This window comes from Drosophila hydei, unplaced genomic scaffold (assembly GCF_003285905.1).
Source record: "Drosophila hydei strain 15085-1641.00,03,60 unplaced genomic scaffold, DhydRS2 tig00008119-arrow-pilon, whole genome shotgun sequence".
Classification (NCBI taxonomy): domain Eukaryota; kingdom Metazoa; phylum Arthropoda; class Insecta; order Diptera; family Drosophilidae; genus Drosophila; species Drosophila hydei.
Window position 1 is genome coordinate 8,698,038 of NW_022045830.1, and position 16,158 is coordinate 8,714,195.

Sequence of the window (16,158 nt, forward strand, 5' to 3'; positions counted from 1 at the left end):
ACGCTTGCCATTGCTCGACTTTACTCTATTATTCATATTTTGGTAGCCATTAGTCCATCAATCACGGCCCGAAACAATTGCGATTCGAGTGCAGGGCGTGGGCGGCTGATCCGCAGCTTGTGGACACATTTGTACATTTGCCTTGACATACATGTGTGTGTACTTAATGAGCTCCACTTCCCTCTTTCTCTTTCTCTTTGTTTTTTCTTTGACAGCATGCCATCTCTGTCTTCGCTGCTGGCGCTGCTAGCCCTGACCACGCCCAGCTTAGCCGGCAGCTACTCCTACAATATGCGCGGCACAGACGTTGTCGGCCCCGCCAGCGGCACGCCCCCACGTCTGGTCAACAAGCTAGTGGTGCAGTCTCCCACACTGGACAACCTCTACATGGACTACTTGGTGACCTCGCACCCGCTCAACCTGCGCAAATACAACAAAAACGGCAGCAAAACGAAGAAGACCAAAAAGGACTCGAAAATCTACTTCATACCCATACCGCCGCTACCGTATCGCTATATACCCGGCGTTGGCTACGACTATCAGCCCATGAAAATCAAGCCCATACTGGAAGAGGCGCCCAGCTCAACGACCACGACCACGCTAAGGACTACAACAACGACAACGTCGCCCAGGCCAACAACAACAGCAACTCCCATGACCACATCGACCACGCAGAGCAAGCTGCTGCGCGTCCAGCATCGCAAGGATTACTATTTCAATGGACGTCCCTTCCGGTTGCAGGTGGCGCGTGCCGACCACAGATCCGCACTGACGCCCCTTAATCTTAAGTCCAAATTCTATTACAATAAAAACATTATTTATTAATTCAATTAAAGCGCGACTTTTGCTCTAAGCTGTGGTTGAAAAGCTTTTGACACTTCTGCAAAATATCAAATATCAATAGGATCGGATTTCTATAAGCTCTTTCGGCTTTTCATTAAGAGTTTTGAAAGCTAAAGTGCAAATATCAAAATAATAATGTGAGACTTGAATTCGAGATTAATCTGTAGACCTTGCAGCAGCCCAGAACAAACTGAGCTGCTATTCACTTTCAATCTAAAAGCTGTGTAACTGTTAATGTTACTCCTATTTCTATTTATTTTATTATTACTGTCAATATATCAATATCTATAACTGATCTAACAGTTCTATATGCTTTGGCAGCTGGAGTTCGCTTTAAACTCTTTTAACTTAATCGTATCATAATTACAGAATAATTTGGCCTAAAGCTTAGCTATTTTTTGGTCAATTGGCTAGGCTTATAGCAAAATATAAACAAACCAATTTGACTTACAATGCGAAGCGAAGTTTAGGAAGGAAACTGGAGAAACGAAGAAATATCGTTCGATGGAAAGATATGTAGCTAGATAGATAGAAGGTAGAACGTAGAAGATATAGAGATAGAAGAGATGGAATATGGAAGGTATAAGATATAAGATATAAGATATAAGATATAAGATATAAGATATAAGATATAAGATATAAGATATAAGATATAAGATATAAGATATAAGATATAAGATATAAGATATAAGATATAAGATATAAGATATAAGATATAAGATATAAGATATAAGATATAAGATATAAGATATAAGATATAAGATATAAGATATAAGATATAAGATATAAGATATAAGATATAAGATATAAGATATAAGATATAAGATATAAGATATAAGATATAAGATATAAGATATAAGATATAAGATATAAGATATAAGATATAAGATATAAGATATAAGATATAAGCTCTCCGCTCTCCGCTCTCCGCTCCCCGCTTGCGCGCTATCTCGATCGCTCGTTCCCCCTCTATCGACTCTCCCTATCGATCTCTACCCTGCATGGATACATAGATAGATGTAAGATAGAAGACATTTATAGTTATATAGTTTATATAGTCTTAATACATTTAGCGATTTCTCTCTTTGTTATTTATGAAAGCTGAAAGTGTTCTACACTTAACCCACTTCTCAAGATATATAAATATATTCATAAATAAAATAATTGCCCAGCTACTAGCTGAAAAAATTGTAAAATATATAATGCTCAATAGACATACAACATAATGTTATCTACCCTGCATAAACCAGTTGCAAATGACCCATAATGGACATCATTATTTCATAGCCAATCATGACCACCTGTGGAATGCCTCCCAGCATAAGCACATACATACACACACATATAAATATCTATATATATCCATTCAATCTGCAGAGATTGAAGCAAGCCATAACTTAAAAAGCATTTAGCAAAAGTAATTACTGTCGGCATTCACACAGCATTCGTCCGAACGTTGTGCAATAAATAATGAAATGATAACAACTTGAAGATTCATTTTATTGTGCATATTAACATAACATATTAACAGATATGGAATTTGGCCAGAAACCAAATATGGGCAATTAGAAAAACTTCTGCGAAGCTTTCACTTCAAGCCAAACTTATGAAAAATCACGTGTTGATAAAATTCATTTAAATACGGCAACAACAACAACGACGACGACAACAAAATACGTGAGAAAAGTCAGTGCTCAATTAAATAATAAACAGTAAAAAGCAACGTTGCTTAACGGGGAAATGTGGCACGTTGCCACAACAGGGTGCCAAGCAACTGATTTATTGAACAAATTAATTCCCATACCCCCAACAACCTGGCCCAACAACAGTCTCATTGCAGGGCCCCACACACGCACACGGAAACCCAGCAGGCAGAGGTTCTCTGAATTTAGTTTGAGATTCTCAGTCACATCATATCAAATAGATATACATATAAATATATATAAATATAAGTCTTTTTGACGCTCTTCAACATGAGCGAAAAGGAGGCATTGCCGACAAATGTCTGCAACATGCAGCTGAATGTGCCGCATCCACAGCGTCCCAAGGTTCAGGCGATTTGTGGCCCAGATTATATGCCACGTAGCACCGAGTCGGAGGAGTCGACAGACAACGTGATGACTCAAAATGTGACCGTTAAGTTTTGCATATCGCCGGACAACTTCATTGCTCAGGTCTATCCTAACAGCATGACCATCAACGAGGTCAAACAGGATATATCGCGCAGATTTGAGGTGGATCCGATGCTGCTGCTTATCAAGCAGGATGGTCACCTGATCTGCAATACTGTGCCCATTCATTCCACCATTGCGGATGAGTTTGGCATACACAAATTTGACCTGGAGCTTGTCATACCAGAAGTCGGCGAATGCGAGGAGATACCCCAATTGAGTTTGCGCGTTTACTACGAGTGAGTAGCGAGGGGCGTTTGTTGATTTCTAATAAATGAGCTAATGATGTGGTAATATTCGATCTAGAAAATATCGTTTGCCTGACTACGTGACTGTTCACATATCCGGCGAAGATACGGAGGATGGCCAGCCGAAGAATATTGTGGTCGAAATCGAGAATGCGGCCATTGAAAAGCCCTTTCTGTCCGGCTACCAGGATAAGGTAACCGGCAAAGAATTCCTAGATGCGTTTACTCAAACCGGACCCTACTTTGATAAATGGAAATTTAAACGCTATCGCACACGCGATACCCAAACCCTGGAGCACAAAGAGAAGATTTTGGTAAGCAGCCGGCTAAGCCCATATGGAGGTACCTTCAGTACTCTAAGCCCTTTTCATTATTTATCATAGAACACAGCACATGAGCAGTCGGTGCAATGTTTTCTGGACGACATCAACGTTAGATACGTGGCAACGGCAGCAGAAGTCGAAATCATACCCGGAAAATACCAATCATATGCGCAAATGGAACGCACCAAGCGTAAGCTCGAGAAGATTCTATTGATACAGCGCAACTGGAGGCGCTGGATACTCTGGAAATATATACATTTGTGTGCCCAGGAATACAGGTATACAGGTAAGCTCTATGGAAGATCGTTTGATCATTGTCTTCTGCTTGTATTGGCAGGCGGCTGGTTAAAAATCGCATTGATGAGGACGAACGTTACGAAAAGTGCGTGGAGCAGCGAGTGGAACGCAAAGAAAAGATTAAACAGTTTCCAAGGACCGCTGATGACTTCGATTTGCTCTATGCGGAGATCTCGCGCTGGAAACGGGCTGAACTCAAGCGCATTGCGGCCAACTATGAGGGACCTGCCCGGATATCCGAGGTCAACATTCTGCTGGACAAGGAGATCAACTTGCTCAACGGTGTGGAAAGACAACGTCGACTCGTTTACCTGGCCATGGAGGACTTTCGCAACGATCAGCTGCTAAAGCAAATGGGCAAGCCACTCGAATGGATTGGCTACAACGATACCAAAATCCATTTGGACTTGTTGCGTACGCAACGCGTGCGGTTTCTCACTGAAATCTATAAGGATTTACGTAAAACAAAAGAAAAACAGAAACGCTTGGAGCTGTTGAGTCGCGTCATGGAGTTGGTTATGGAAGAGACTTGCTTTCCAGGCTTCGTTGAGGTAAAGCTGTGACATTGAGCTATTTGTAAACTGTAAACAAATTTCAAATCTTTAGCTATTCGATCTGTTCGATCGTGAAAAGAACTTGCTCCTGTATACCAAGTCCTGCGACGTAGAAATTCTTCGCAAACGCCAAAACATATTATTCTTTGAGCTGATTAAATTTCAGAACAATGACAGACCCAACAGTAAGTATTTATCAATTAGCAGATTTCGGAACATATAGTAATTTATCGATCTCGCAGGGTTATCCTCGCACATGTGCATCGTTTGTAAGAATGTCAAGCCTTATGCGCAGTTTGCAATGCGTTCGCGCCAGATTCACGTCGATACTTGCAAGCGTTGCTTTTACCTTAAGGTATGCTGCCCTCTCAGTCTGCTTAGCTTTATTACTAATGCTTCCTTTTAGATGGTGGCCACAGAGAATAATGTTTATCAATCGATTCTACGCTGTATTCAGCGTGACGAGCGCAAACGCAAATGCGCCTCATCCTTCGCCTTTGTCATACAGCAGGAAGATGTGCGCCTTTTGATAAATAAAATCTGGCACGGTCACTCGGCGCTGAGCAAATCGGAGGATATAAATGAATTGCGGTAAGCATTCTCTTAAAGTATGGATTAATTGGATTTTTGGTATTAAACACACGTTCCGTTAGTTTACCTCGCTGGAACAAAACCGATGATTGGTCGCCATGGAACTGCATTTGCCTGACAGAGCGTGAAACGCGCGATCATTACAAAATCGAGGAGTTGGAAAAGGTTTACGATTCCAAGTTCATACTGCATGTTCGCAATAGTCATATGCTGGCACGCAATCTATTCCACACGCTGGCTGCTGTTGCCGTAGAGTTCCAGGAGACAGGAGCATGGTGGAAGGTGGGCATGAATAAGCAGCGCAGCAGCCAATTGAATGCAGAATAATTTAGAAAGCACAAGAAAAAAAAAAACAGTTAAATACTTTATCAAATTAAAAGTTTTATCCGGTCATATACAAACAAGTCTACTTACGCCAATTGTATATTTTCTCTTATGCAGTTATTTGATTATTCTTAAAATTACAATAATCAAACAATTTGAATTTTGATAAATGGGACAATTCTATAACTGAAATTATTTACTAACAACGGCCTTAAACTTTGCCTCCAAATACTGGACGCGCTTCAGTAGTTTGTCACTGGTGCTGAACTCGCTGTGTGGCACAGGTATAATTTGATAGCCACTCTTTTCCAGCAGATCGAACGCTAGATTCGTGGAGCCGCTTGCACTACGATGCGTTCCATGGCATATGTCATGGAAATCAACTACCATCAGGGCGATTCTAAGAGTGTAATACACCGACTATGAAAATAGGCTCATAATTAAGTTTCATATAGTAATAATTACTTAATAGCTTCAGCATTCTGATTGTCCAACGGAAGCGGATTACGTTTTGCATCAAATTGGCATACCGCATCTAAAAATTTGAGATAATGTGAAAATTTCTTTTCTATAGTGTTTCAGTGCACTTACCAATTAAGAAGCCCATTTTACTGTCGACCGAGCTTTGCATATGATTTACGGCAGGCAACAGACTTTTTAACGCATCGAGCATTCCGTTGACAAGAACCTGCTTGGACTTCGTGTGCGCCATTGGCACATCATAGGCTGGACAATCGGCTGGTAGCAAAGCGCCCTTGTAGTCGCTCAGGCATAGTTGCGCATAACTATTTAGATTCAGTAGCCTCATCTTGGATGTTGCCGTTAAGCCGGCCTTATCACTCTGCAATTTTGTCAGGAATTCCGTGCTGAAATGTAGAGCTAATTAGTTCAGTTGTTTGTAAGCAAATCTCTTATAAGCACAACCTCAGAACAGACTCTAACTGACTGTGCTCCACAAGACCCAGCAGCGTCAGTGACCAAACATAGTTTAGCCAATCCGATTGCTTTGTGAAATCCTCACGAACAATTGATCTTGCCAGCTTTTTACGTACATCCTCCAAATGTGCACTCTTAAAGTTAAGCAACGCAGATGTAAGGAAATAGGCACTCAGATCCTGAGGTCGACAAATTTCACTGTTGTTCAGCAGCCACTGTGTCAGCGATTCCAATATGTCTGCAATGTGAATACATTAATTTGTGTTAACATGGACACCGTGAAATTTCTTTAGTGCTTACCTAAATCTCGATAACGCATTATGCCTAGACTGGTGAGCACGGATCCCACGACAGCCGACCTTTCAGTATTCTTTGGCAAGGCGGTCTGCACATCAGCACACACTTTCGCACCAAGCACAGAGTCCTGAAAGTTTAAAGTAGACATGGCATACAACACATCGGCAGCTTGCTTCAAATCTAATTGATCTGAGGAGCTGCTAATGTTAAACGCTAGTGAGCGCAGCAATGGAGTGCTACGGCGCTTGCGCTGTGCCAAGGTGCTCATCACTTTAACCATTTGCGGAAGACTTATACTAGCAATTAGCTTGGCAGCTTCATCATCTCCAGCTACACCAAGAACTGTGTTAAGGTCGTCGGTGCGAAAGCCTGAAATGCGCTTTGAGGAGTTGTTCGTGCCACCTCCAGTGCCATTATTTTTGCCATTGGTGTCATTCTTTGGCACGGTGCGGCCTAGCATTCGACAAACTCGCAAAAATCTTGTATCGTTCTCAAATTCAGATATTTTCACACGATTGACGGTGCTCCATTCGGCTAGTATTGAGACAATCTTCAGAGCATGTTTGCGTGAAAATGCGTTGTTGTTTTCGGTTATCGCCAACAGACCATTTACAGTTTTGGCATTGACGATGCGTTCATCTATATTATTAACGGCCGGCGTGGTGCTTGATTTGTTCGTTGTTGATTTTCCACTGGATTCATTTTCACTTCTCAACGATTCAAAGGCTGCAGCAACCATATGACCTTCAAATGATTAAATTGTCAATAAGAACTCATGATATAACTATTTATCACATACCCGTAATCTTTGGTTTCTTAGCAGTTGCGTCCGCAGAAACCGTACGCGCTTCCGCCTCTTCAGATGCACCTGATCCCACTCCTTGTCCATTACTAGCCGCCGTAGCAAGTGCCGCACTCGCCGCACGTGCATTACTGCTGTATGTTGCGCCTCGATATAGCTGAACGACAATTCTGCCGGCAAATCGCTGTAGTCCCAACATTTTCACTTATGTTCCTTGTGTATCCGTGGAGTGCTGGCGGCTAATCTTCACGCTGTAAGACCAATGAAGTTTACATAACCTTTTTGTTTACATTTTACAATTTTTGCGCAAAAAACTGAAGTCGGTATGAAACAGTGAGATGATAACAGGTGACGATTTAACAGAAAATGGCTAAATATTATCGTTATGATACATTATTAATTTATTTTAAGCAATTATTTAAACTTTCCTATTTCCAAAGTTCTGCACCTCCACAGATGACGGCAACCTAACCCCAGTGTTGTACAATATTCTTATTGGAAACATATCGATACGATTTTATTTTATCGATATTTATTAAGTAACTATTTGCACCACTGATACCTAAATACACATTTACAGCACTGTCACGCAAAGTATTAGCAACACTGACGGGAGACAGCTCACCAAAATTCTGCCTGCAGAGTGCAGTGATTTTACTTTGCATTTTCGTTTAAATTTTATACTTATTATTTGGCTTATAGTAAGAAAACGTGTACAACTACATGTAACTCGTCAAAACGCGATCTTCGTGCAACAATATATATGCATACGTAATATATATATATATATACAACCCAAATAAAAAAAAAAACAAGTTTTGCTAGCCAGCGACTTGGCAAGTTTGTGTGAAAATTCCAAAGCAGAAAATTAAGTTGAAATGGTTGATAAATTTATCAGCATGTGGAAAGTGCGCGAGTTGGCGGACAAAGTGTAAGTTTTCCAACAATATTAGTATACATAAAATAGGAGTATAATAAAAGATAACAACAAAAAAAGCATAAGTAGATGGAGATTCCAGCACTCCCACGCCCTTCGCCAACAACAACTCACCCCCACCCCCAATACCTGTCTCTTTCAATATACAGGTGCTACAAATGCAGTCGTGCCAAAAGTGATATAGTTTTGCTTATTCTCCACGTTTATGGAAGAGCGATTAACGCTGGGCTTTGTTTGCCGTTGGCCGCTTTTTTGTATTCAAGGTTATTCGTTTTGTCGAGATTTGATTGTACGTTCGCTCATTTCACAGTAATACCAATTCACATACATATGCATTCGAATATTATAAGTACACGCAAACACATCCGCATGTAAATACATACATGTTTTTATCAAGAAAACATTTTGTTTGCTTAACGTACTGCCCCAAAATAAGATATGCATTCCAGCTGTGCTAACATTCGTGCTTCCACCTGACTTTCCAGTGAAATTTCAATTCCAATTTCAATTCCAATTCCAATTCCAATTACGAGTGCTTATAATTAATTACTACCTTTTATCATAATTTACTATCGATGTCATTTGAGTTCTGTGCGTGTTCAGCTTTCAGTTTTCTCCACGAATGTGGAGACCATTTCCGTTGCTTCGCTTGGCCGCCCCAATTTTGTTCGTAAAATATAAATACGGTAGCTGTAAATGCCTTGGTGCATGCTCCAAGTGCGTTAAAGGCTTATCTCCAGCTGATAAGGTTCTGTTGTGACAATTCACACTTTTTGTAGCATGTTTGGATGTCCATAAACTATTATGATATATAGTTGATAGACCAGAACTTCTTATGAGATGAACTGAGCTGAAATTTAATTTTCAATATTAAATATTAAAGCATCAATGATTAAGAGAAGAGGGAGGAGTCCGCATAAAGTAACTGTCATTTCTAGCCGTGCTCAATTAAGTTTCAATATTACACCTCTATGAATTCAGTCAGCCCTATGCGGGCTTTTGTTTGCTGTACGTCTCGTAACTCCAAAACTTTGATCAGCATATTTAATGGTTTTTCCAGTTTTGTAACTATTTCGCCTTGGTATATAATTAATGGTAAACTTTAATTTGGTTTCGTGCAGCACCAATGTCGTAATGAATTACACAGAAATAGAGGGAAAGGTGCGCGAGGCGACTAACGATGATCCGTGGGGTCCAACAGGTCCGCTCATGCAGGAGCTGGCGCATGCTACATTCTCCTATGAGACCTTTCCGGAAGTCATGTCCATGCTTTGGAAACGCATGCTGCAGGACAATAAAACCAATTGGAGACGAACATATAAGGTAAGGAACATCTTTTGGTGATTACTTATAAATTTTAATGAATTAACCCACTTTTAGAGCTTGTTGCTATTGAACTATTTGGTACGCAATGGTTCGGAGCGCGTGGTAACGTCGTCGCGGGAGCACATCTATGATCTGCGTTCGCTGGAGAATTATACGTTTACGGATGAAGGCGGCAAGGATCAGGGTATTAATGTTAGGCATAAGGTACGAGAGCTTATAGACTTTATTCAGGACGATGATCGTTTGCGCGAAGAGCGCAAAAAAGCCAAAAAGAATAAGGACAAGTATATTGGCATGAGCAGTGATGCCATGGGCTCCCGCAGCGGTGGCTACAGCGGCTACAGTGGTGGTGGGGGCGGAGGCAGCAGCGGTGGGTACAACGACGGAGACTGGCGCAACAATCGCGGTGACAATTGGTGTAAGTAATTTATAATAATATTCAATATTTAATTACTCTTTGATTATTGACATCTGTTCACTTTATGTTTTAGATTCCGATAAGAACTCCGCGGATCGTTACGAGGACGAGGATACTCAATATGATGGCGAGCGCGAGGGTTCTGACAGTGATTCACCTAGTCCCAGGTAAATAATCCGATTCTTTCATTTATTAATGTACATCAATTAAAAGTTTTTGTGTATTTGCCTTTGCAGACGCAACTATCGATACAATGATCGCGCTAGTCCAGCTGAGGTGGCCGTTGAGAGCAAACCGTCAAACCTCAACATGAATATACGCTCAAAGACGGTGAGCTCGCCAGTGTCCAAGCAGCCGACATCTGTTGGCACCTCAAAGCAGGCGGCACCGCAAAAGAAAATCAATTTGGGTGCTGCGGCTAACTTTGGCAAGACGCCGAACGCGGCCGGTATTCATTCACCCACGCACCGCGACACGCCCACCACAAATAGCGTTGATCTAATGGGCGGCGCATCGCCCAGCAACAATAACAACAAGAGCAATACACCGAGTAACAATAACGATTTGCTAGATGATCTTTTTAAGACGTGTTCATCGTCACCAGTACAGCAGTCACCGAAAGTCGAGAAAACGCTTAATAGCGCTGCTGTTATTATTGATGACGACGATGACTTTAATCCGCGTGGTGCTGATGCTGCTCCCACGCAAGAATTTGGTGATTTTGCGACTGCTTTTGGCAGCGGCTCATTACCACCTTCGACGGGCATATTACCGGCGGCAAGCAATGATGAATTCGCGGACTTCGATGCATTCCAGAGCTCTACCACTGCGACGGTGTCATCCACATTAGCGCTGGATGGCAACCTGTTGACGACAGCGACGCCAGCTAACGATGCCTTTGACCTGTTCAATGCCGCACAGCCAGCAGCAACAGCAACGGCAACAACAGCCACTGATCTGCTGGCCGGATTGGGTGATTTGTCGATTCACCAGAGCATGCCAATGGGTGAGTTTATATATATTAAGCTAGTATTAATAACTAGTTATTAGGATTTGCATTAGGATATGTTTTAGCATAGATCACTTAATGCATTTAGTGGGCGTCCAATGAAACGTTTTGCATGACAGCGCGATTTGTGTATAAAAGTCCTGCCTCTCTCTCTCTCTCTCTCCTTAATCTCTGTAACTTTTGTTGTTAAGCTAGCTACCACACATAACGGTCAACATATTCCAATCGGATGCACTCGTTCTCTTTTTCTTCCTTTCCGCTCCAATGCAGCTGTTGAAATTCAGCAAGTCTCAAAGACGTCGCTGCCCCCGCCATCGGAATCAGTACGCCAGGCTCTAGCTAAATCCATTGCGAATTTGCGAGATTTAGCATGCGTGCAGAGCGCCGCAGATGTCAGCTACGTGGCTGCCACCTTGCGGCAATTGCACAACGCTGGTGCCCTGCCGGGATACACAACGCCAGAACAGCTTGTGGGACTCGATTGCCGCGCTGTTGATTGGTCCCAACTGGCAGCTGACGAGTACGCAGCTTTACTCACGCAACTGGGCAGGCTTTTCACGCGGGATTGGCCACAGCCCACAGATGACGTGGATGTTTTAAATATGTTTAAATTGGATTACAGCATTGACTATGCGGAAGTTGCGTTTGATGCACTGCTACAGCAACTGGAACGGGTGCCGAACAGTGCCGCCTCCATGCTCGCCGCTCTTGTGCAGGATCACTGCCTGCTGTCCATTTGCTTGCTGCACCTTACACGTCACCGTGGCGCGTTAATGCAGCGATATGCACGCACCATTAAAGTGCTGCCCGAGCGGCTGGTGGACGAGCACGATGCTCGGACTATGCAGTTTATACAACTGCTGATTGGGCTGCCTGGCCTGGTGGCCAACAAGCTGGGACGGCAGCTGCCCGCGATATTTGCGACCATCGCCTACGGACGACTACTGCTGCAGCAATGGCTCAGAGCTGTGTACTTTGTGCTGCAGTGCGAGGATCAAGGCGGCTACTTCGATCTTAGCCCATTTAGTTGGCTGCTCTCCCGCGTGCTTGGCAACTACTTTGATGCTTCCACCCTGGAGGCTCTGTTGCGCGTGCTCGAAGATCTTGCAGTTGCCCCAAATTCACGCGGCGTGTTGCAACAAATTTTATATAAGCTGGAGCCATCCGCCTGTTTTAAATTGGCTCAATGTGCTGTCAATGCTCAGCTCAATCTTTACGTGCTGTTGGGAACCGGCTCAATGGAGACGCAGCATTGGCAGCATTGTTTGCTCCAGAAGCTGCCTCTGCAGCGGGCGCCCACAGAGAATGGACCACTTTGCACTCTAGTGGGCTATCTCGCAGTGGCTGCAGCCACAGAGCTGCACGTGCTTTTTACGCAGCTGCTGGGCATGTGGTCCAAGAGAATCACCCTGCAAAAGCTAAGCAGCCAGGAGCATGTGGCCATATGCAAGCTGCTGGTACTGGCTGGCAAATGTAATGGCAACATGGAGCAGGAACACAAACGTCAGCTGCACGACGGGCTGAGCTACCACCTGCAGTCGCCCGACAAGGTGCAGCGATATCTGGGCATGAAGACCGTGGAACTGCTATATAATCACATGGTAAATGAACAGGCTCCAGATGAGGATCGCTTGAAATTCGATTATGCTGCTCTAGAGGAAACGCCCCATTGGCATCTTATCGAAGAGCTGGAAATGTTGGCGAACTTTAAGTATCCCAGCAAGGCGCAGTTGGATAGCAGACCCAGTCGAGAGCTGCTTCAGCGTCTCGAGCTGCACATGGCTCAGTTTATGGAAGTTGAGGAGCAGCCGCCGCGCATGCCGACTGTGCAGGCAGCCAAAAATATAAGTAAAATGCAACTGGACCTGGACTCAGATGACGATGAGACACCAACACTGCCGCTCGACGAGGACGATGAGGATGACGATGATTTGAAGCCATATGACATGTCCAATGACATTTCCAGCAGCCTGGAACAGCGTCCCAAATTTTTGATTGACCTGCTGCACCTGCTACGCACCAAAGTGGACAATTATCAAATCTTTGAAGCTGCATTGGCCACGGCTGAGCAGCTGATACGCAGCCAGTTGGCGCAGCAGGATGTCAAGCTGGCTCTGGAGCTGATGGAACTTTTCATCGTGCTCGAGATGCAGTACTATTTCGAAGACTTTGAGCGCACACAGTTCCGTTGCTGCGTGGCCATCTGTGTTGCTAAGCCGGGCGCCTGCGCCGAGCTGCTGTGCCGCATGTTCCACACGGACAACACGCAGTATGCGGCCAATGTGCGCATTCTCATACTACAGATATTGGCTGCAGCAGCCAAGGAGCTAGCCGGGGATGAGCATCAGCCGCCAACTGCTGAACAGATTCTGGACATTGTGCCGCCCGTAGCCAAGCAACCTCGCAAATTCCAGCTGCACTCTGAAAAAGACGATGCTGATGCACGTCTGGCTGCTGCTCAGCGCATCATACGCGACCGATTGCGCGCCAAGACTAAGCGTTACCTGAGCAAGAGAGCAACGCCGGCTAGTCAAGCCAAGATCAATCCGTTCCATGCCGTTGCCGGCACATTCTTCTTTGGCCTGGTGCGCGGTCAGCGCACGCGTCAAATGCTTTATGTTAAATATGAGAATATTTCGCATGACATCGATACCCAGCTGCTGGTCAACATGCTGCACACACTGGCCGTGCTGCTCATGTGCTCCCAGAACTGCCCGCTACTGCCGGCCATGACGCGCGAGATCTTCGATCTGTGCGCCTTTGTGCGCTTCAGTGCTGAGGCGCGAGTGCGTGCGGCTACGCTGCAACTATTGGGCATAGCTCTGGTCACAACGCCCGCCCACCTGTTGGTCGCCCATTTTGCTGAGTCGCTCAACGAGCTCAAGCGCTGGCTGGAAGAGTTTATGCGCTCGCCGCTCGTAGGCGGCGAATCGTCCGACGAGTGCCGCGAGCTAGCCCAACAGATTTTGAGCACATGCTACAAGCTATTCGATACAGCAACCTTGGAGCAGGGCTCTTAGACCAAAGAAGCTTTTTATTTAGGGTAGAATTAAGTGCCAAGCCAAAAGGATGAAATTTGTTTTTGGGTCGGTTTGAAACTCCAACCAACTAACGTTTCAAGAATTTCCAAATTTTTGAACTTTAATGAAATTAAATATGGAGTTGGGTTGACTTGTATACTAGCAACAAGTTTAGCTTCTTAAGATAGTTTCTATTTATTCTTAATGTAATATAGCTTACACTACTTGGATCTAAAACTAACGTTGTTTAAAAAACATGTTTAAAACTACAATTTGAATATTATATGTACTAAAAAAGAAAGTTTTCTGAAACTAAATTAAGCCAACCAGACTCAGGTTGGCTCAACTACCCGTATACTAATCGTTGAATATCTATTCTATGCTTAATATTTCTGGTCTATGAATATATTTGTCCTATACTCTCCATAAATATATTGAAATATTTTTAAATAACTTTGAAATAAAACCAAAAGTAAAGTGAAAAATTCGCAATACTTTTTGAAATTTAAACACTTGATGCTATATGCATGAAGAATACATCTGTATATAGCTATATAGTTATATATCTAGCGAGATAGCAGTTATTTGCGAATATGATTTGAACAAATATTTCTATTTTATTTCTATTCCTTTTTCCCTTTTTGACATTTTATATTGCAAACGCACAATTTGGATATGATTTATAAATTATATATTTATGTGAACAACTCAAATATCTAAATATATATATATGTGTGTATATATGTATAAATAACTGAAAGCTTTTCTCAATATACCGGGCATTGTGCCACAGCCGCGGACACACTAGGTAAACAAACAAAAACCAATAGCAATAGCAATAGCAACAACAACAGCAACGATTGTTTATTGTTAAGAAACAATTGTTTATGCAACTGCACTTAGCTGATTGAGTTAGCTCCGCCTGTCAACAGAAAATGCTTCCAATCGACACCCACCCACACACTCACCCATCACGTAATCAATTCGCTTAACAATTTGACGCACACACACTCACACACACCCCCAATGCTTTTCTATATTTCTTATGCCGATAGTCATAGCTGCCTCTAGATTATGATTTGCATATTCCCCGATTGATCCTCAAATGTTTGTGCGCTCTTTGCAGATAACATGTTGCCGCCAATCGCTGCTGTCGCCGGCGACAATCTGTTGCAGCCGATGTGCATATCCAACAACAACAACAACAACAAAAATAATAACATCAACACAAATGGGGCCACGACGTCGTTGAGCACACAGCCCACAAATGTGGGCGCCACCTGGTCGGGCAATCTGAAGGCCGGCAATTTGAACATTGATCTGGACAATCTGTTGATAAGCAAATCTGGCAAATCGAATGCGCCGGCACCGTCGATGAACACGCTGAAAACGCAGAGCCCAGCCAGAACGCAGGCGCCACTGAATGTGCAAACTAGTGGCGGATTCGCTGGGCTCTCGCCCTCACCACTGACCAGTCCCAACATGTTTGGGGCGCCGCAACAAAACATTCCACAGATGCAGGCACAGCCAGCAGCATTTGCCAACTTTGGTGCGTTCCAGCAACAACTGCAGCAGCAGCAACAACATCACAGCAGCAATAATAATTCCTCAGCGTTTGATTTGTTCCAATGATATTTATTAGCTTAATGACGTTCCACACCCACACACACACACACAAATACACTAATACACTAACACATCACACACACACAGACAGAAAAACACTTCTATGCTATCCCCTCTTGTATTGAATATGCAAATTCTGATTATTTGTTGCTAAATCGTTTGTTAAAACAAATTATAATTGCAATTGTATTATTATTGATTATGTAGCTTGAGCTCGTATTGGTTTACCTTTGAAATTTCAAACCTACCCGAACCGAACACTAAATTCCATATCCGTCCTGTTGTCACCAATCGGAGTTTAAATACTTTCGTGTGTTTAAATGTTCGTCATGAATGCAATAAAATAATATATAATTAATGGTTGTACTAAATCGATATTTAGCACAACAGTTGGAAGGAAGGAAGGAAAGAAGGACGGTTGCATTATCATTGAAAT

The 16,158-nt window shown here is 43.1% G+C and overlaps 4 protein-coding genes across 5 annotated transcripts; 3 read left to right on the top strand and 1 right to left on the bottom strand.

Moving 5' to 3' along the window:
- Positions 1-213: 213 nt before the first annotated feature.
- Positions 214-825, top strand: LOC111603612. The gene has a single exon (XM_030224858.1). The coding sequence runs from the start codon at positions 217-219 to the stop codon at positions 823-825; it is 609 nt and encodes a 202-aa protein (XP_030080718.1). The 5' UTR covers positions 214-216.
- Positions 826-2,810: 1,985 nt separating this feature from the next.
- Positions 2,811-5,396, top strand: LOC111603610 (IQ and ubiquitin-like domain-containing protein). Its single transcript, XM_023321275.2, has 8 exons — positions 2,811-3,253; positions 3,321-3,576; positions 3,646-3,863; positions 3,923-4,433; positions 4,489-4,621; positions 4,679-4,791; positions 4,843-5,027; positions 5,090-5,396. The coding sequence occupies exons 1-8, from the start codon at positions 2,817-2,819 to the stop codon at positions 5,352-5,354; spliced, it is 2,118 nt and encodes a 705-aa protein (XP_023177043.2). The 5' UTR covers positions 2,811-2,816; the 3' UTR covers positions 5,355-5,396.
- A 132-nt stretch (positions 5,397-5,528) lies between these two features.
- Positions 5,529-7,904, bottom strand: LOC111603611 (FAST kinase domain-containing protein 4). Its single transcript, XM_023321276.2, has 7 exons — positions 7,815-7,904; positions 7,384-7,637; positions 6,588-7,328; positions 6,276-6,525; positions 5,943-6,217; positions 5,817-5,886; positions 5,529-5,751 (listed from the first exon to the last, which is right to left on the bottom strand). The coding sequence occupies exons 2-7, from the start codon at positions 7,583-7,585 to the stop codon at positions 5,544-5,546; spliced, it is 1,746 nt and encodes a 581-aa protein (XP_023177044.2). The 5' UTR covers positions 7,586-7,637; positions 7,815-7,904; the 3' UTR covers positions 5,529-5,543.
- Positions 7,905-7,971: 67 nt separating this feature from the next.
- LOC111603584 (clathrin interactor 1) lies at positions 7,972-15,900 on the top strand. Of its 2 annotated transcripts, none has more exons than XM_023321239.2 (6): positions 7,972-8,317; positions 9,445-9,646; positions 9,704-10,067; positions 10,141-10,234; positions 10,304-11,073; positions 15,223-15,900. In XM_023321239.2, the coding sequence occupies exons 1-6, from the start codon at positions 8,265-8,267 to the stop codon at positions 15,726-15,728; spliced, it is 1,989 nt and encodes a 662-aa protein (XP_023177007.2). In that variant the 5' UTR covers positions 7,972-8,264; the 3' UTR covers positions 15,729-15,900. The 2 variants fall into 2 exon arrangements, with proteins under 2 accessions (XP_023177007.2, XP_023177006.2); XM_023321238.2 differs by lacking the exon at positions 15,223-15,900 and adding an exon at positions 11,347-14,153.
- Positions 15,901-16,158: the final 258 nt, after the last annotated feature.